The sequence below is a fragment of the Mytilus californianus genome, unplaced genomic scaffold (genome assembly GCF_021869535.1).
Source record: "Mytilus californianus isolate M0D057914Y unplaced genomic scaffold, xbMytCali1.0.p SCAF_3, whole genome shotgun sequence".
NCBI classification, from domain to species: Eukaryota; Metazoa; Mollusca; class Bivalvia; order Mytilida; family Mytilidae; genus Mytilus; species Mytilus californianus.
Window position 1 is genome coordinate 121,876,301 of NW_026262679.1, and position 22,207 is coordinate 121,898,507.

The following is a 22,207-nucleotide window of genomic DNA, read 5'->3' on the forward strand; positions in this document are numbered from 1 at the left end:
ATTGATAAAAAATTTAAACATTGCAAAAACTCACAAATATTAAAGAAGCATATTATTTGATAACAATCCACTGATTCTCTTTCATATCCTGAATTAGTTTGCCATTAGACATAAAGCAAACCGCAACCAGTCAACTACATCCTCAATGAGACAGGTTTAAAATACAAATTAAGTTGAGGAATATCATATCACATCAATTGTTCATTTATTTGCTTATTTCATTTGCATATAATTATGATAAAAAAAACCTCCAGATTAAATTTATACATGTCAGATGTATGTTAATATAAATGACATCCAATGTTATTTTCCTGTAAATTTTATACGCCACGAAATAGAACAATAGTGTTGAAAGTGGTGTTAAACACCAATCAATCAATCAATCTTCTAACATAAGTATTTGATGGCATATATAATGGTTATCTGTAACAATAATTACATTTATATGTATGCTTCATTAGAATCTGAAATTTTGATTGGCATAAAAATGTAATTGTAAGAATTGAATGCTTCTTTTTCTAATTTAATAGGGTTGTAAACATGCTAAATCTGTGCTAAATCTGTGCACATTTCTGACATGAAGTGCTTCCACGCTTCATACGAAATGTGCTTCTGTCAACACTCTTATACCTCAATAAAATAATAAAATAATAATCTTATAAATCTTAATTGAATTCAAAACAAAATGTTGAATGATCAGTGAAATATTAGTATGGAAATGTTATGCTTCTTTTTATTGACAGGCTGGCCATGGATTAAATAAATGTGAGGCAATATTGTCAGCACAAGGTGCTGTTAGCTGTATGTGTATAGATCATCTCAATGGATGCATAATAGTTGGTGTTCAAAATTTTATCAGGTAATGTATGTCAGATTGAGTTAACACAGTGATTTTGCTAGCGCTCGTCATTTTCGTCATTTATGAAACGGTTTTCAAAATGACGAAAGTATTCCAAATCAATTTCGTCACTTAAATTGGAAAGAGTAAAAATATTTTCGCATGAAAATACTATAATTCTACCTGTCTTATTGTTTCTGACAAGTTTATGACCCTCAGCTAATTAACATTTACAACAGGTGTTACAAGTTGTGATTACAGATAATCCGCTTATCTCCATCGGATGGGTCACTCATCCGTTAATTATTTATCAACCTCATAATTGATCATCATAATTATTTTCCCCATTAAAATCAGTCGGTCGGCATTTCAATTTCAATATTTATCAAACGAGCACAATTTGCAGTTCGTTTGTCGTAGTTTCGTCATTCAAGTTTTCCCTCGGACAGTTCGCATTTTAATTTCAATATTTCTCAAACGATCACAATTTGCAGTTTGCCTGTCGTAGTTTCGTCAAATGAATGTATTTTCGTCATATTTGATATAAATTTTAATCAAAAACTTTCGACAATTTCGATTAAAAAGATAGAACTTTATTCATATTCAGAAATGTTTTCAGGAGTCAAACAGGTGCTTCCTTTACGATAAACTGCGCATGCACGAAAGTATTCTTATGTATTTAAAGACACTAAAACGTAAAATACAAAATGATTAAGTATCAAACTTAACGAGAGAGAGAAATATAGTTCTTATTAAGCAAATTTTATTTAAAAAATGATAATTTCCTGCCTTTTTTAAACACGAACCAATCCGTAGATGAATCTGGATTCATTCTGAATTTATTATCCACTTGTCACTTCCCGTTTTCATTTCATTTGGAAATCGAAAGTAAACAGGATCTATTCATGATAAATTTACAATTTAAAGTCATTAGAATTGTTCCAATAAGGATTTGTACAAATCCTTGGTTCCAACTGTGTAGAATTAATTCTAAATATCGCTTTAAAACGTTTTTAAGGATAATGAGTATGAATAATGCAGTGAAATAGTCCTTACAAGTTCATTTATGCTGTTATTCCTGGTTTTAAAAAATTGGATCCAAATTTTTGCTGATTAGGAATGTACCCTGAAACTAACTGAAGTGAAATTGTGAACTAGATTTCTAGATCTTATATCCTAATCTTCGTATTAAAGTGCTACATCAGTCAAATCATGCTGTAACTGCCGTGTATGCTTAAGTCCTTCAAAGTCTGACAAAGATGTATAGATAGTAATAAACATCCTAGGTCCCTTGCTGCTAACCAAAATAAGATTTCTTCATCCTGCGCAAAAGTGACTAAAGCCCTCAAAATCCTAGCTTAAACCCTGGTTAACAAAAAACATATATAGCATTTTAACTAAAACTTTTCAATGCAGACTCAAATGTTTACCCTAAGGAAGTAACATCTGAAAAGATTTTGAAGCACTGTAAGATTGAAGATATTAGTTTGCAAATGTTAAAAGTAATTGACCAGAAAGAAGCAGACAACTTGCTATCTAATTTTATCAAGTTGCATGAAAAAATTTGATGCAAGACAGAAAATTCAATGTGATATTGAATGAAATAAAAAAATAAATTGACAGATAAGAACTATATGTCATTCAAAGTGCCAAATTTTATCTTAATTTGTTAAGGGGAGTAAATTGAAGTTATTTGTTCAAGCCTTATTCGACATTACTTTATAAAATTTAGCATTGATGTTGGTAAATAAAAGTTAACGGAATATACAAGTTTGTTAATCCATCTACTTATATCCATTAAATTGCACCGGTTGTCAACTCATGTATTTGAAGATTTTAAAACAATGAAAAATGAAAAATTGCCTTCATCAAATACTAGGGCTCTTTTCACAAATATCTTGCAATAAAAATTAATCGTAAGTTATACTGATATTTTCATGCCTTTCAAGTATTTTTCTCTTAAGATATATTTTTTTAAATCAGTCACTGGACTTTTATCCTTTTTTTTTGTTTCGCCTTGACAGAGTCAAAAAGCGAGACATAGGTGTGCTGTTTCCGGCGTCGGCAGTGGCGGCGGCGGCAACAATGTATTAGTTTGTGATTAGATCTAGTTTATGGTGAACCACAAGTGGTAGGTCAATGATATTTGGTATGCAGTTGTATTAGCATTGTCACATCTCATTTCCATGGAGATTATTTGGCTCTGCCCCCTCAGTCATGGTCTATTGACTTTGAAACTTTTGCTTAGTTTACATGTATGAGTTTGTGATTAGGTCCGTTTATGGGGATCCACTAGTGGTAGGTCAATGGTATTTGGTATGCAGTTATATAAGCATTGGCATATCTCATTTCCATGGAGATTATTTGGCTCCGCCCCCTTAGTCATGGTCTATTAACTTTGAAAATTTTGCTTAGTTTACATGTATTAGTTTGTGATTAGGTCAGTTTAAGTGGAACCATTAGGGAACCATTAGTGGTAGGCCAATGTTAATTGGTATTCAGTTGTATAAGCATTAGCACATCTCATTTCCATGGAGAATATTTGGCCCTGCCCCCTCAGTCATGGTCTATTGACTTTGAAACTTTTGCTTAGTTTACATGTTTTAGTTTGTGATTAGATCAGTTTAAAATGAACTGCTAATGTTTAGTCAATGATATATTGTATGCAAATTTATTGGCATTTGCAATTATTGTTTCCATGGAGATTATATAGCCCCACCCCCTCATCATTGTTCATTGACTTTCAAACTTTTACATAGTTTACAAGTTAATGTTTGTGTTTTGTTTTGTTTAAAGGGAACGACTTATAATAAGTCAATGGTATTTGGTATGCAGTTGTATTAGCATTGGCACATCTCATTTCCATGGAGATTGTTTGGCTCTGCCCCCTCAGTCATGGTCTATTGACTTTGAAACTTTTGCTTAGTTTACATGTATGAGTTTGTGATTAGGTCCGTTTATGGGGATCCACTAGTGGTAGGTCAATGGTATTTGGTATGCAGTTATATAAGCATTGGCATATCTCATTTCCATGGAGATTATTTGGCTCCGCCCCCTTAGTCATGGTCTATTAACTTTGAAAATTTTGCTTAGTTTACATGTATTAGTTTGTGATTAGGTCAGTTTAAGTGGAACCATTAGGGAACCATTAGTGGTAGGCCAATGTTAATTGGTATTCAGTTGTATAAGCATTAGCACATCTCATTTCCATGGAGAATATTTGGCCCTGCCCCCTCAGTCATGGTCTATTGACTTTGAAACTTTTGCTTAGTTTACATGTTTTAGTTTGTGATTAGATCAGTTTAAAATGAACTGCTAATGTTAAGTCAATGATATATTGTATGCAAATTTATTGGCATTTGCAATTATTGTTTCCATGGAGATTATATAGCCCCACCCCCTCATCATTGTTCATTGACTTTCAAACTTTTACATAGTTTACAAGTTAATGTTTGTGTTTTGTTTTGTTTAAAGGGAACGACTTATAATAAGTCAATGGTATTTGGTATGCAGTTGTATTAGCATTGGCACATCTCATTTCCATGGAGATTGTTTAGCCATGCACCTTCAGTCATGGTTCATCAACTGTGAACAATTGCATAACTTACATGTTAAAGTATTGCTATTTTAATTTCAACATTTGCATTATCAAAATTACAAAACGGCGAGACACATCTCTGTGATAACAGTTTATTATTTACAGTTAGATTATTCATTTGTTTTTGGTTGGCTTTTGACTAAATTGGACAACATGGAAGTTATGAACACTTTTTATGGCTTTGTGTCTGATATTAAACTTTAATAGGTAGTTACAGATCAGGGGCTCTTTTCACAAAAAATCTTAAGATAAAATTTGTTCTACTGAAATGTTCATGCTTTACAAGTCTTTTCTTGTAAGTTTTTTTGTGTAAGTATCAATCAGCTATATAAATATGATATATAATATGTATTTTTATACTCAGGGTATATGATCCAGAAAATTATAGACTTGTTCAGACTAATGAAGGGCACACAGATTCAGTGAGAACAATCATGCATATTACAGAAAGAAATCAGGTATGTCTATCAACGGGTATTTTTGTTCATCCAATTCAAATGTCAACTTAGAATTGTAAAAAAACTGTATTTTTAATTAAGACCTCGAATTCAAATTATACTTTTGACAGGTCCTAAAATGTCATAAATCATGCAGTTTTTTTTTAGTTTGAATCGTTACACATTATGTCATGTCAGGGCCTTTTACAGTTGACTATACAGTATAGGTTTTGCTTTTTGTTGACCCATAATTGCTAAAAGAGAAGTCATTTGGACTCTGTTGAATAGATGTCTAATTGGCATTCATACCACATCTCCTTATTTTATATTTCGTAGTCATTAGTTAAAGATTTTAAAACTTGAATAACTTGGTCAAAGCTTCATAGTATCTTACAGAACTTAGACAGAAGCATCTTCACAATACTAAGATAGCACCATGAGCTATTTTTTTTAATTTCATATCAATATTTCTTAGTTTTTTGTCTGACTGCATCAGTTGCAGGCAAGACATATGGTTCTGTTGAACCCTTTAATAAAAATAATTTTTTGTTTTGTATCAACTTTTGAGAATATTTTGTAAAATTATAGGCACAGAAATATGAAAACTCTATATTTGGTAGGATTGTGTAAATAGCAATAAGAAAACTCTTGAATTATTATGCTGTGGACGATGTTTCCATAAAAGAATGGAAAACTGCATAAAATTAGTATTTTTTTCATTTTCTTAAAATATGTGCTGTCATAAGTTTAAATATTGGGTCAAATTGATTAATAATTCTTGTTTTATACATTTTCATATAATATGAGCATTTATTCACGTTTTTTGTGTTAAAAAATTGGGCCTTAATGGCCTTCTTCATGGTTTCAATGACACAAAATTTTCTGAAAACATTTCACAACACTGATGATCATTTGTTATGCTATGACGTTTCTGACAGTAATACAAATTTACATTTCAGTATGTGTCATGTTCTTGGGACAAAACAATTCGTGTTTGGAATGCATACAGAAAACCAAGGAGGAAACACAGGCCAAGCAAAAATGGAACTAAAACTTCTAAGGACACCATAAGTGATAGTAGAAAATCATCTACAGGGTCAGAGAAAAAAGTGGGTTTTGTGGAAAGTGAAAAAGACACTGAGAAAAAGGAAGGAGAAGAGGAAAGTCAATCAAAAGAAAATGGACAGATTGATGGAGATTATTTTGAGGAGCAAGAAGAAAACTTAGATGTTCTGTCTGAATGAAGCAATAGATGTACGAGAACATTTAATTAGTAGTCAAAATGTAAAGAAAAAATTTAAACTTCTTAAGCACTGTGGTCGGTTGTTGTCTTTTTGACACATTCCCTTTTTCCATTCTCTATTTTAGTTCCTCTTTGCTTTATCTAAAAGTTTAAAAATCGTCCAGAAAAGCTGAAAATTTATACACCTACATATCATTAGAAAAGTCAGTCAAACCCATTGCAAATGTTTCTATATTGGAGAAATAAAACAGTGAAATATCAAGACAGATATGGAGTCTTTTGTTTACTTAAGGGGACCCTAGACTTTAGGGTCAGGTCAGCGTTTGTTTCAGGTTAGGGTTAAGGGTTGGGCTAATGTTAGGTATTGGTTAGGGTTAGGTGTAGAATAAGGGTTAGTTCAGTATATCCCTATATGGGCTGGATCTCCTAAAGTAAATAAAGACCTATATATTGATGAAAGATGAAGAATTTAAAAAAATGCATTGAATGAAAAAAAATAAAAAGAGTGCATTTGAAGCATTTTGAACTAGTCATACTTATTAGAATTTTTAATCATTAATCACACTTTGTTGAACATTCACAATAATTTGTAACTATGGTAATGCAGGTCATCTATCATTCTATAATAATATTATCACTATTAATACAATAACTTTTTGTTAGAACACTTTATTACCTAACTGTGATATTTAAATACTATTTTTATTATAGATAATCTTGAATTTTTAGCTTACTTAAATTTTGTCATGACAACATATCACATCTTATAGGACTTCAGTTTGCACAATACATTGAATTGCATTTATTGGTACAAATAATGGTGCTCCATACGATAGCTTTACATGTAGTTTAGAATTTTATAGCATTTATGAATCATTATTTTTGTAGACTACTGGGCTTTTCTAGTGGGTTTGAAAAATTGTTTATTGTATTTTCTTCATTTATGACCTTCTCCAATAGATTTAAAAGTTAAATTGCATTCCAGATCTTTATATAGAAAGAGTGTGTATGTTTTCCTACTTAATTTTATTTCAAACTATTATTTTATTAAGTAGTTTTCAAATATCCATGTTATTTTGTCTTTAATTGGATAATCTATCATGTCTGGTAAATCTTTCTTCCAAACGGTTATGTTGATTTAGATTTCAAACACACATTTTACTTTATTTTGGCATTATTTTGTAGGGTATGATCTGACCACAAGAATATTGACTGCTCTCAGGCAAAAAAAGAGCTATTTGAACTATTGCCATTTTTAATCAGATTTAGTGAAGATTTTCAAAAATTGCTAAATACAAAATTTGGCACCTGTGGCACCAAAGAATGAAGTTTTTTCTTTTTCAAATTCACGAATTGTGAGCCATTTCAAATTCCAAGCTTGTCCCTACTGCAGGGTTTTACATAGAACTCTATTAAAAGTACATACAAAATGTTTGGAATTGTTTTAATATTAGTGCTAAATTAAAATATTCAAACCTGAATTTATGTTTTTATTGTCATTAATTATGACCCAGTGACTAATTTTTGTACAGATACTGTGGTATTTATTAAGGACCTTATAGTATTTGTTATATGGCCTTACTTATGGCAATGCATTTCAGGTGAAATTATAGGGTAAATTGTTTTAAGCATATCAAAAATAACTGTAAGGTGTTATATGAATTGTTAAAAAAAATACATGTCTATTCAGGCCTTATATAGAGATGTGCAATGACAACCATGATCCATTACTGTGGATTCATTATTATGTATGCGGTACCAGTTTTTGTGGATTTCATGGGTGTAGGAAAGCCACTAATTTATATGGTCAACAAACTTTAAATTTTCTAACAGCTTGTATATGTTACTTTGTCAAATCCACAAAAATCAATTAAAGAATTGATATGTACCAGTAATTGTTAAAGAAAATATAAGTTATTGCAGTCATTTTACAATAGCCTTCATTCAACATTTATACTTATTTTTAATATGACCAAGTAGGAACTAATGTCATTGAATAATATTTTTTCTGCATTACTCAATGGTACCGCAAATGTCAGCTTTATAACTTTTTAAAGGAATGTTGATTTTTTTTATGTTGTGCCATTTAGTTTGAATTGTTTTTGAGACTTTCTTGAAATTTGTTATCTGTTTTATGATTGATTGTGAAGGGTAACAGACACTTCAGATAAACATTCCAATCACAATGTTCAACATTCTTTCACATTCTCCATGAAGTGCAATTTTTCATGAATTTTCATTTTGTTTAAGAAAAACACTCTGGACACTGTTATATTTGTCTTATGACTGATCCTTGGTATATGTAGAATAAGAAGCATGCTTTGTCAAAGAACAAACTTTACCGAATGAATAGAGAAAGGTTTTTATTTATATTTTCCGTAATTTTATAAGTGATTTTTTCAATCTAAAGCGGAAATTTTATGTGTGAATTAAAAGTGTTATCTGCATAAAACTATGAAAAAGAGATGTTTTCACCATGCCTGCTGTCATCAACAGTATTTGTTTGGAAATTATTTTTTTTTTATTATTTCACTGTTTGTCACCTTCAATGAGATAAAACGAATTAAAAGAAGCTTTAATAATATGATTATAGTCTTCATACATAATAATCAAAATATTGTGAAGAATTAGCACCAGGACTTCCAGATGTTTACTTTATGAGAGTTTTTGTTATTTGTAAATACTATTGTCAGGAGCATTGCTGTGATTCTTATTGTTCTGTTATTATATTTCATAATATTTTCATATTTTTCTATATGTTGTTTTATAAAAATTTAATATTAAAATATTTAGATAATAGTTTGTCTCTGATTTATGTGCCATTTGTTTACCTGGACATGTTTGCATTCATCTTTGTGTATGCAGGAAAAGAAGGGACATGAGGCAAATGACACTAGAAAAAAATCTAATGACATACTAGGAAACAAGCAATAAAGCAAAGAAATGGTTCCTTTATTACTATGGTCAGTTGCTAGAAGGTCTTCAACAATGAACAAAATGCCTCATACCTTACAGCCAGTTCAAGTTAGCCCTTTGTATTGACTTAAGGGGTACTCTTTGATATTTATTGATAACCATCACATATACTACTTACACTGAAGGAACAAATTTGAGTTATAACTCAATTATTTATTAAACTTGAGTATTCTTCCTACAAATACAGTCAAATGCCTTTCATTAGGGGATGCATTGAGATTCCAGTTATCCATGTTGAGTTCACATTCAATACAAATTTTGCTTAATTTTATTGTCAAGCCTTTGACTTCTGTCGCAGAAAGCGCGACATAGGGATAGTGATCCAGCGGCGGCGGCGTTAACAAACTTCTTAAAAGCTTGATATTTCAGGAGGTAGAAGACCTGGATCCTTCATACTTTGTACATAGATGCCTTATGCTATGAAGTTTCTATCTGTCATATGTCCATTGTCCTTGACCTCATTTTCATGGTTCAGTGACTACTTGAAAAAAAAGTTAAGATTTTTAGTATTCTTGATTTCTCTCTTATTTTGAGTAATAGGATAACTATATTTGGTATGTGCGTACCTAGCTGCAAAAACGTAGCTCTATTGCAAAAAAAATTTCAAAGGACAATATATGCCAAAATAATTTTCAAAGGACAATAGAGTTACATTTTCGCAGCTAGTGCGTACCTTGCAAGGTCCTTGTGCCTGTCAGACAATTTTCACTTGAGCTCGACCTCATTTCATGGATCAGTGAACAAGGTTAAGTTTTCGTGGTCAAACCATATCGCAGATACTATAAGCAATAGGCTTACTATATTTGGTGTATGGAATGATTGTAAGGTGTACATGTACAACTGGCAGGTGTCATCTGACCTTGACCTCATTTTCATGGTTCACTGGTTAAAGTTAAGTTTTTGTGTTTTGGTCTGTTTTTCTAATACTGTATGCAATAGGTCAACTTTATTTGGTGTATGAAAATATTTTACGATGTACATGTCAGTCTGGCATGTTTTATTTGACCTTGACCTTATTTTTACGGTTCATTGCTCAATGTTGATTTTTTGTTTTTTTGGTCTATTTTTCTAATACTATAAGCAATAGGTCAACTACGTTTGGTGTATTGAATGATTGTAAGGTGTATATGTCTGTCTGGCAATTATCATCTGACCTTGACCTCATTTTCATGGTTCATTGGTCAATCTTAAGTTTTCCTGGTTAAGTTGTTTCTTAGATACTATATGCAATAGGTCAAATATATTTAAAGCATGTACTAATTGTATAGTGTACATTTCCTTTCTCTATTGGAACTGTACACGTATACCTAACAACAATATTATTTTCATTTACCTGTGTTTAAAGTTATTGCAAATGGCTGATATTATTGTTCGAGCATATTGTTTTTCTTTAATTGTTTAACATTTCATACCGATATAACATGTTACTTTTATTATTCTTCCCTTAGTTTATTTATCTTGTATTTACATTGTATCATAGGTCAAATTTATTTGTTCAGTGTATGTTCAATGGTGTTAATATGTCCTTTGATTGAGTTAAGCTATTTCAGTTGATATTTTATAGTGTGTCTTTCTATGTTGTGATGTTACACTATTGTTTCAGAAAAAGGGTGAAAGTTTGGTACCATTAAAACGTTTAAACCTGCTGCATTTGTTTGCACCTGTCCTAAGTCAGGAATCTGATGTTCAGTAGTTGTCGTTTGTTGATGTGGTTCATAAGTGTATCTCGTTTCTCGTTTTTTATATAGATTAGACCGTTGGTTTTCCCGTTTGAATGGTTTTACACTAGTAATTTTTTGGGCCCTTTATAGCTTACTGTTCGGTGTGAGCCAAGGCTTCGTGTTGAAGACCGTACTGTGACCTATAATGGTTTACTTTTATAAATTTTGACTTGGATGGAGAGTTGTCTCATTGGCACTCATACCACATCTTCTTATATCTATGTCTGTCTGGCAGGGTTCATCTGACCTTGACCTAATTTTCATGATTCATTGATCAATTGGAATGACTGTAAGATGATGTACATGTATTTCCAGTTTGCTTTATCTGACCTTGACCTCATTTTCTTGGATCATGTTAACTAAAGTTGTTAAAGGGGTGGTACAATGTACCAAGAAATTGACAGATGTAAAAAAAATCATTCAAAACAAGACAGCAGATCAGTTTGAAAGTAAAACTTTCAAAAAAGCATATACATATGTATGAATATAGCTGGTATATAGAAAGTATCAGTACAATTAAAGTTTATACATTGAAAGTGTCAGTATGTATAACCTCGGTATAAGGAAAGTCTCAGTTTAAATATAACTTATACATGAAATGTGACAGTATGAATATAGGTTTTACATGGAAAGTATCAGTATGAATATAGCTTATACATGGAAAGTGTCAGTATGAATATAACTTTTACACAGAAAGTGTCAGTATGAATATAGCTTATACATGGAAAGTGTCAGTATGAATATAGCTTAAATACATGGAAAGTGTCAGTATGAATATAACTTATACATGTAAAGTGTCAGTATGAATATAGCTTATATATGGAAAGTGTCCGTATGAATATAGCATATACATGGAAAGTGTCAGTATGAATATAGCTTATACATGAAAAGTGTCCGTATGAATATAGCTTATACATGGAAAGTGTCCGTATGAATATAGCTTATACATGGAAAGTGTCAGTATGAATATAACTTTTACACAGAAAGTGTCAGTATGAATATAGCTTATACATGGAAAGTGTCAGTATGAATATAGCTTAAATACATGGAAAGTGTCAGTATGAATATAACTTATACATGTAAAGTGTCAGTATGAATATAGCTTATATATGGAAAGTGTCCGTATGAATATAGCATATACATGGAAAGTGTCAGTATGAATATAGCTTATACATGGAAAGTGTCAGTATGAATATAGCTTATACATGAAAAGTGTCCGTATGAATATAGCTTATACATGGAAAGTGTCCGTATGAATATAGCTTATACATGGAAAGTGTCAGTATGTATTACCCCGTTATAAGGAAAGTGCCCATATTAATATAATCAGCATTGGAAAGTGTTTGTAAGAATTTACATTGTATTAGAAACATTCAGTATTTAAGGTCATTAAATAAACCTGTACGAATAAGTGTATATAGAAGGAAAATTTTGGTATTCTGTACAAGACCAGTTCACCTGCTGTAAATAAAAAAACCCAGGTAATTCATGAAAAAGTTCAGGCCATTTCAGCTGATACAAAATATCATAATCAAATAGTTGTGTTTAATTGTAATGATATTATTGCAAACCCAATGAAAGTTTTCCACAGTACCATCTCTATCTGGTCAAGGTATTTAAACTTTTGTAAGTTCACCTGTCCTATTGAATAAATACAATAGCTATTGTTCACTGTTTAGTTTATTCTCTGGGACCTTTAAATTTCTTCTAAGAGAAATCTATCACTCATTGATTAATTTACCTGAGTAAAAAAAAATCTTCTAAATAGACCAAAATACATGTTTTATACTCAAAACTGCATGTGATGTTGTATTTATTCAATATTAATAAGATATTTTCAATTTGTTGAATGTAAACAGCGATTCAAACATTAATAAAAGTTGATTTCTGACAAAACTTTAGAATTTGTTTTTTTTTGTGTGTTTGACAAATAAAATCTTGAAAATTATGATGTTCAAATTAAGACCTACTTAAATGTATTCTATAACTAAACAAAAAAAAAAAAAATGCAAATTTCAATGGGAACATTACTTAAACTTTTGTTAGAAATCAAATTTTTATGATTAAATCAGTGTTTATATTGAAAAGATTGATAATATATTATCAATTTTGAATAAATACATCATCACAGGCAGTTAATGAGTATAAAAAAAGTATTTTTGTCTATATATAAGAAAAAATGTTCATGATTCAGGTAAATTAATCAATGAGTGATAGATTTCTCTTAGAAGAAATTTAAAGGTTCCAGTGAATAAACTACACAGATAACAATAGCTATTGTATTCATTTGATGGGACAAGAGAACTTACAAAAGTTTAAATACCTTGACCAGATAGAGATTGCACTGTGGAAAACTAATTGGGTTCGCAATAATATTTCATGTGATGATAAAGCAAAGTTTGTCGTTATAACCTTATTATTATTATACAGTATTTTTTACAGCGCATTATATAATATCCGACTTAAATTCAAATGCAAAATATGTCTGTAAAAATTGTTGTAATCAGTTACATGGTCAGAAGTCAAGTGGATGGGAAAAATAACTATTAATTATTCTTTTATTATGTCAAATTGTAGTTACCGTACTGTCCACTTACTTGTAATTGTTATGGGTGAAAATACAACATAAAGTTTTAACTATTCAGGAACGTCACTTTGTTTTGTGTATAATGATTTCTTAACCTCTTATTAACATCTTCAATCATCTTAACACAGTTCCAGCATATATATCTAGCATATCTACGGTTTTCATTACAAAAGAAGGCTTAAATGAGTTGCAGGCCAGCCACAGGCACTTGTCTCTTAAAAAAAATAACTATATACCTTATTATATATCAAGTTATATAGGTTTTTTTGCCAAGACAAGTACCTGTGGTAACAGCAAATTAATTTGCAATCAGATTTTCCGAAGAACCATTTTATAACGTATACAATTTACTATTTTATCATGATGTTCTATTTCATCAAATAATGAGGTTATTTTTGTATTTAATGTTTTTATGAACTAAGTATATTTATGATACATGCCCTATGCCTTATTTGAAGATGTCTTGCGTATTTCTATTTTAAATATAGTGTGATGATCTTACAACTTAATATGCTTTTTATTTTGTTTAAGTGTTAAGTTTTTTACTAGGAGTATCGTAAATGATGATTTTAATCTGATATTAGCCGTTGTATTCGCATTCATGCATTTCAGTTTAATTATGTCTCCTAGTTATGGATCTTTTATTTTGGAGTATGTGGTACCGCAGCACTGACTACTCAGTTGATGATACCCAAAGAACTAACAGACCACCAGCAGTGGTATCGACCCAGTGCTAGTAAATGAAAATAACTCTATTAATTTCGTGCGTCCGAAGCCCTTTTCTGGATTTACCATCACCATCACCAGGAAGTGTCGAAACAAATCAGATCTAAACTACACCATATGTTTATGAACTTGCTTCCATGCTGAACTTGAGTCCACGGTGACACATATGTATATCTGTAATTGTATATGGGGGCCTCTATGGCAGAGTGGTCTAAATAGTTCAACTACTATCTGAAGGATGATGCTTCTCTCTGGGTACTCAAGCTTCCTTGACCAATAAAAATTGACTGCCACAAAAAGGCCAAAAGTGCTGAAAGTGGTGTTAAACATAAATCAATCAATTAACTATAGTTATTAAAGGGATGGTACAATGTACCAAGAAGTTGACAGATTAAAATAAACCATTCAAAACAAGACAGCAGATCAGTTTGAAAGTAAAACTTTCAGAAAAGCATATACGTATGTATGAATATAGCTGGTATATAGAAAATATCAATACGATTATAGTTTATACATGGAAAGTGTCAGTATGTATTACCTCGGTATAAGGAAAGTCTCAGTTTAAATATAACTTATACATGGAAAGAGTCAGTATGAATATAGGTTTTACATGGAAAGTATCAGTATGAATATAGTTTATACATAGAAAGTGTGAGTATAAATATAGCTAAGACATGGAAAGTGTCAGTATGAATATAACTAATACATGTAAAGTGTCAGTATGAATATAGCTTATATATGGAAAGTGTCCGTATGAATATAGCGTATACATGGAAAGTGTCAGTATGAATATAGCTTATACATGAAAAGTGTCCGTATGAATATAGCTTATACATGGAAAGTGTCCGTATGAATATAGCTTATACATGGAAAGTGTCAGTATGTATTACCCCGTTATAAGGAAAGTGCCCATATTAATATAATCAGCATTGGAAAGTGTTTGTAAGAATTTACATTGTATTAGAAACATTCAGTATTAAAGGTCATTAAATAAACCTGTACGAATAAGCGTATATAGAAGGAAAATTTTGGTAATTCTGTACAAGACCAGTTCACCTGCTGTAAATAAAAAAACAGGTAATTCATGAAAAAGTTCAGGCCATTTCAGCTGATACCAAATATCATAATCAAATAGTTATGTTTAATTGTAATAATATTAATATTTCATGTGATGATAAAACAAAGTTTGTGGTTAGTCCGGAACCTGATGTTCAGTGGTTGTCGATGTGTTTTATAAGTGTTTCTCGTTTCTTGTTTTTTATATAGATTAGATCGTTGGTTTTCCTGTTTGAATGGTTTTAAACAAGTCATTTTGGGGCCCTTTATAGCTTACTGTTCGGTGTGAGCCAAGGCTCCGTATTGAAGGCCGTGCTTTGACCTATTATGGTTTACTTTTTCAAATTGTGACTTGGATGGAGAGTTGTCTCATTAGCACTCATACCACATCTTCTTATATCTATATTACCCTATTATTATTATACAGTATTTTTAACAGCGCAGTACCTAATATCGACTTAAATTCAAATGCAAAATATGTCTTTAAAAATGTTGTAATGTTGTAATCAGTTACATGGTCAGAAGTGGATGGGAAAAATAACTATTAATTATTCTTTTATTATGTCAAATTGTAGTTACCGTCCTGTCCACTTACTTGTTATTGTTATGGGTGAAAATACAACAAAAGTTTTAACTATTCAGGAACGTCACTTTGTTTTGTGTATAATGATTTCTTAACCTCTTATTAACATCTTCAATCATCTTAACACAGTTCCAGCATCTATATCTAGCATATCTACGGTTTTCATTACAAAAGAACGACTTAAATGAGTAGCAGACCAGCCACAGGCACTTGTCTCTTAAAAAAAATAACTATACACCTTATTATATATCAAGGTATATAGGGTTTTTTCCAAGACAAGTGCCTGTGGTAACAGCAAATTAATTTGCGATCAGATTTTCCGAAGAACCATTTTATAACGTATACAATTTACTATTTTATCATGATGTTCTATTTCATCAAATAATGAGGTTATTTTTGTATTTAATGTTTTTATGAACTAAGTATATTTATGATACATGCCCTATGCCTTATTTGAAGATGTCTTGCGTATTTCTATTTTAAATATAGTGTGATGATCTTACAACATAATATGCTTTTTGTTTGTTTAAGTGTTAAGTTTTTTACTAGGAGTATCGTAAATGATGATTTTAATCTGATATTAGCCGTTGTATTCGCATTCATGCATTTCAGTTTAATTCTGTCTCCTAGTTATGGATCTTTTATTTTGGAGTATGTGGTACCGCAGCACTGACTACTCAGTTGATGATACCCAAAGAACTAACAGACCACCAGCAGTGGTATCGACCCAGTGCTAGTAAATGAAAATAACTCTATTAATTTCGTGCGTCCGATGCCCTTTTCTGGATTTACCATCAGCAGGAAGCGCCAAAACAAAGCCAAAGTTATACATGACCTAAAGTTGGAACCGTAGTTTCTTAATAATTTATTTATTTATCAACAGAAAATTTAAGAAAAGTTTGTTATAATTTTTTTTAAGTAGTACCGATAGAAGCAATAACCCCGACTTTTCGAAAGTAAACTGCTGGTCCGATACCCGGTTAAGAAGAAGCAGTAAAGTTATTAATTGCCTTTAATTAAATAAATTGGCGCAATATTATTCTATATGTATTTTTAAAACTAGTGTCGTAAACGTAGCAGTAGCACAAATGAGTTGAGGCACAAAAGGACTCATTTTTTGGAGCAAACGGATTTCTCCCGTGGTTCAAATATTGCTTTCTTAATTTGTTTGTTTATAAGGTCATTTTCCAGCAATATATAAGGCTCATTGTCCTTAATCATGGCTTTGTAAATTTTACCTGTTCGAATGATTGGTTTTCTTAAAAGCCATATATTATGAGGAAGAACTTTCAGAATACAATTGATTTATAGAATATTTCGCATGCTGCCGCATTGCTGATATATTAGCATTCATGCACTCTAGTTACAAACAGTTTAATTTTCTTTAAAAAGCATTGACAAACAAGATCAAGAATGTCATCTAAGATATTAAAATTTCGAATCTAGGCGCTTATTTACAAAACTAAAAATTAGTGATCATAACTTACTGAGAGAAAAGTGCAGATACACTGGATCTCAATTTACCTCGAAATCAAAGAATGTGTCTTATCTGTAAAAGCATAGAAGAATAAAATCACTTTCTTTTTTACTGTCGAAATAACCCCCCTATATATAATATATATAGTCGACAAACTAGGCTATATCAAATACTATTTCCTCGTTGGCTTTACATATATAGGGTTGTAGCACGGTATATACATTCAAATCAGTTTATTTATGTTGTTGATTATGATTTTTATTTTTCACAAGTATAATTATGTATGCTTATATGAAAATAAAGACTTGTTATAACGTGTATAAAACTATGTTCCTCTGTCATGATCCAGTGAATTTAAAATGTTAATTACATGTATATTCATTCTCCTAAATTATTTTAATGTTTATCTGATTAGTTACTTACATCATTATTTGTAATGCTATCGTATTGGCTTCTATATACCACGTTCTCAAGCAGAACGTGGGGCTTGTCTGTTTAGCCATTCCCCAATCACATTAAAGTAACTAGATAATTCGATGTAATGTCCTCTTGTAACACGAGTATAAAAATGTACTTGGTCACTGTCATCCAACCCTTTTACATTCGGTTAAACGAACATAGATCTAATTAATGTTTTGTTTTTTGTTTGAATTCAGTCGCAACATGTGTTTGCGTTAATTGATTACTTTATTAAATTTTATTTGGATGCTTAAGGTCTTTTTTCAAACTTGTGTCCGGTGAACTCCCTGTCGTAACAATGGCAATTGAAATAGAAATAAAGGTAAAATACTTATAATGGTAGCCTGGGGAAAATAATTCATGTTAGAATTGGCTTTGGAGTTTTTAGTAACTGCGAGTTCAGTACCTTATAGTTTTTTTTTCTTTTTGTTATGGTTTGTTGTGTGCCGATCAGATGAGTCGAGCTTCTACTGATTTTTCTAGTTTGTATTTATATTGTGCTGTTACATGCACGTTACATGTCAGGACCCTGTATTTCAGTGGTTCTCGATTGTTGCTGTCTGAAATATTTGTTTTTCGTTTGTTTTTAGCATAAATCAGGCATTTTTTTCTCTTTCAGCTTGTTTCACGTACATGCATGTTTCATGCTGGGTCCTTTTATAACTTACAATGTGGTATGCATTTTTTCTGATTGTTGAAGGCAAAGTGCGCTTTATTTGTTAACATCCTCGACAATTGGACTCTGGTGGATAGTTGTCTAATTGGTAATCATATCACCTCTCCTTATTTTTATATTGAATGTAGACATACAAGATTGGCAAAAGAAATTTTTGTTTCAATGCTGTTTTGGTCGACTTTCTTCGTGTATCAGATAACATAGAAACCAAACAAAACTACCATTACATTGGGAGTGTGATCTATATTAGGATTATTATATATATACATTCTGAATATATAGATAAGAAGATGTGGTATGATTGCCAAGGAGACAATTCTCCACCAGAGACCAAATGACGTAGAAATTAGCAACTATAGGTCACCGTATGGCTTACAACAATGAGCAAAACCAATACCGCATAGCATTATACATAGTCTGCTAATGCAGTTTTATGCATCTATAGTATTGAGGCTGATGTAAATTATTCTTTATGCGCTAATATTATGGTTGATATTTGCGGTGTTAACATGTTATGTCCAATGGTGAACATAACTGCCATCACAGTTAGTTAACAGTTTTATTGTAATTCATTACATTTTTATTTGGTTGGAGTAATTGGATTTGCTGTTTTTTTATAATAATGTTTTGATAAATACCATACATTTTACATTTTTATTTTGGCTTTTTAATATTCAGTTAAAAAATACAGCTTCCACAAAATTGATAAGACAAACGATACTGTTATAAGTGCTTTTAAACTTTATCAGCTTATATCCAAGAGTTTTTTTATAGCAAATTACGGATATTACCTATATTCCACCGGACGGGTGCAAGAATATAATATAATGCCACGCATACATATGGTTTATTTGGTTAAATACACAAAAAAAAAAAACACTTTTTGAAAAATACAATGAGTCAAACAATGGTTAACACTTTTTCTGTTACTTTCTTTTCTGTATCTTGGTTGGTTGTTTGTTTTGAACTGTCTACACTAACTACCTAATTTTTCTGGCTTCGTTCCTCAGAAATTCCTTGATCATGCGCACAGAAAGGACTTTTCTGACTTACATATCATTACAAGCGTCAGTTTCGCCATTACCCTCTTTTTGACATGGAATGCTCGATGATTGATGTTCTTTACCTTTATGCGCCAATTTGTAAAGCTTTTCTCCGGCCTCTTCAAGACGTTTTCGGTATTCAAGTTTTTTATGATGATTATCGGGAACTCCCAAAAGTCCATACATTGCTCCGAACCAACAACCTGCCATAACTCCTGTGCTGTCGTTATCTCCATAATGTAAAATACCCCTTTTACATATCTCAATCCAACTATCTCCCGAGCCGAGCATAGCATCATATGCAATCATTGGAGCATCATGTCCATTAGCCCCACCCCAACCAGAAGAACTTACAGATTCGTAAAATTTATCACGTGCTTCGATTCCATAATCTGATGGGAATTTCGGAAGAGATTTCCCAGATGTAATGTTTCGTGTTTCTAAATAATTTGTCCATGCATTTTCAAAATATCCCCATTCTTTTAAATTCTCATTAACCGCACGACCTGTTTCCTGTATATACTTACGAGCAAGCGGTAGAGTGTCCATTAAACCCGCACCCCACTGCTCTACTGGCTTGTTCTGTATGGCGTAAGATGTAAACAAAGCGGCAGCTAAACTTCCTAAAAATCCCGTTGGGTTGTGATGAGTCATACGTCCGGATTCTATGCCATCGGCGATTAAATCGGATAGATTTTCAGGCTTTGGATATCTAAGACCAATACACATTGCCCGCATCGCAGCGCCACAGCCACGCCCTCGCGGATTGAATGGAATTTCATAGCCCTTTTCTTGTAAAGGGTTCAGCATATGACAAGAATTCATTGTTGTTCGACCAGGTGCCCTTCCATCCATGTCGTCCATACCCTTTTTGTATTTTTCTGCAATATGCTTATATAAAGTTTCTTTGTCTTTTGTGTCTTTAGTTTCCTGTAAATCACCAAAACAACTTTAACAACGCAATATCTTCAGATCGTCAGATGCTATATGCAGCTGGGTCAAGTCAGATAGTATGTGGACTATTTAACCGACTCAATAAGGGAATAACTGTATTTTTATATTTGCCGACACCATTAGTTGATTTCATTTATTTGAATATACTTATGTACTCGTTCATAAAAAAAATCTCGAATTTGGACTATTGACAAGTAAGTGGAGTGGCATCGGACAAGCACATTAAAATGCTTTGGGTTAATACAAAATAAGTAATATGATTACCATAGATAAGACTTTGCAGTATGATTGCCAATGAGACAACTATAAACCAGAAACCAACTGGTGTGGATTACAGATTACAATGAGCTAAACCATTACTGTATAGAAAGCTATAACAATCTAAGATTGACAATTGCATGAATTAATAGTATTCATTTTTAAGGGTTTTCAAATTCCAATGCAGACGCTAAATAGGACATATTTAATGAATATCTGAAAACACGGAAACATCAAGGTATTTATAACGTAATGTACAACACAAACAGATACAAAATACCCCTTTCTATCAAATTTAAAGACTAAAAGTTTAGTCTAAAACAAATTGTTTCCAATGTAAACATATCAGTACTTATTAAGATATATTTAATCAAAAATAAATTTTATATATTTTACTTTGAAGATTTGAAGAAAGGAGTAGGCCCAGTAAGACCCCTTTTTGGCCCCAAAATATAGCAGTTTTACAAAATTGTTAAAATGTATATTTTTAGCTATTTATTAGAAAGAAGAATACTTCTGTTACATATATATGGGCTGTTTTTGACAATACAATGCACATGTATCGGGCACTAGCATCATAAAGTCATGCTAAATTACTGAAATCTTCGAAATTTTAGCATTTTGGTTAATTTTTAGACGGTTTCCGTCTGAAATGGAAGTGGCCGCATTTGTGTTCATTCTTAATATTTAAATGTAAGTTGTATTTGATGATAATACATAACATATATAAAGGTTGAGAATGAACACGGATGCGGCCACTTTCATTTTTGACAAAAACCATCTGAAAAGTGACATATTATGGCATATTTGATAGATTTTTCATATTTAAGCTTGAATTTGAGCATCTTTAATGACTAAATCAGTTCAAATCTTTCACATAAACTAATTGAATCAACTGAAGTAGACACTTAAGTGTTTAAAAAGTGTCCAAAATCTTTCATCAGATGAACCTGAATTTTGAGGCCAAAATCGGCCCTAACCGGACCTACTCCTTTACTTTAGCAAACAGAGTTACATCAGGGGGATTTTACTAGCAATAAGAGCTCATGCAGGTGAACCGACTTTAATAAATTGCCCTTGGTGTGTTGTTTCAGGATGACTTGAGTTCCTCGCAATCATAAAACATAAAAATGCTTAATAAATAAACAGTTTTATTTTAGTGATATTGGAAATTGAATGTTCCCACAGTTTAACATGTTTAAGAACGACCCTTATAACACGTTAAGAAATTTAAGCAAAGTATGATAAAGAAATATTGCATTAAATTTCGTACGAGCAAGGAATTGTCTTACTATACAAATCTTCGGTAAAAGTAAGTGAAAAGAGAGGCCAATTCTATGGCCTAAGAGCCTGACATTATCGAGTCCAAATATATAGATTGATCTCACTAAGTTTTCACCAAGATGAGGACAATTATGGGTGAATAAATAATAAATATAACAGCTTCCAATTGCTTTTGAGCATTTCCATATGCTCAAGTCAATGGGTGTTTCGGATAAGCGAGATTTCTGAAATAAGAATGTTGGAAGGCAACACTTTTTTTTTAAAGATGAACTCAATACAATAATGTATTTA

At 31.5% G+C, this 22,207-nt stretch overlaps 2 protein-coding genes across 2 annotated transcripts in view; one reads left to right on the forward strand and one right to left on the reverse strand.

The window, feature by feature from the left end:
• Positions 1-8,915, forward strand: part of LOC127736032 (uncharacterized WD repeat-containing protein alr3466-like) — a 37,885-nt gene extending 28,970 nt beyond the window's left edge. The window contains exons 18-20 of the mRNA XM_052246530.1: positions 744-859; positions 4,801-4,894; positions 5,833-8,915. Coding sequence (XP_052102490.1) covers positions 744-859; positions 4,801-4,894; positions 5,833-6,117 — 495 coding nt within the window. The 3' untranslated portion in view covers positions 6,118-8,915. The remainder of the gene's footprint in view (positions 1-743; positions 860-4,800; positions 4,895-5,832) is intronic.
• Positions 8,916-19,207: 10,292 nt separating this feature from the next.
• Positions 19,208-22,207, reverse strand: part of LOC127736036 (ADP-ribosylhydrolase ARH1-like) — a 28,165-nt gene continuing 25,165 nt past the window's right edge. The window contains exon 2 of the mRNA XM_052246535.1: positions 19,208-20,350. Coding sequence (XP_052102495.1) covers positions 19,427-20,350 — 924 coding nt within the window. The 3' untranslated portion in view covers positions 19,208-19,426. The remainder of the gene's footprint in view (positions 20,351-22,207) is intronic.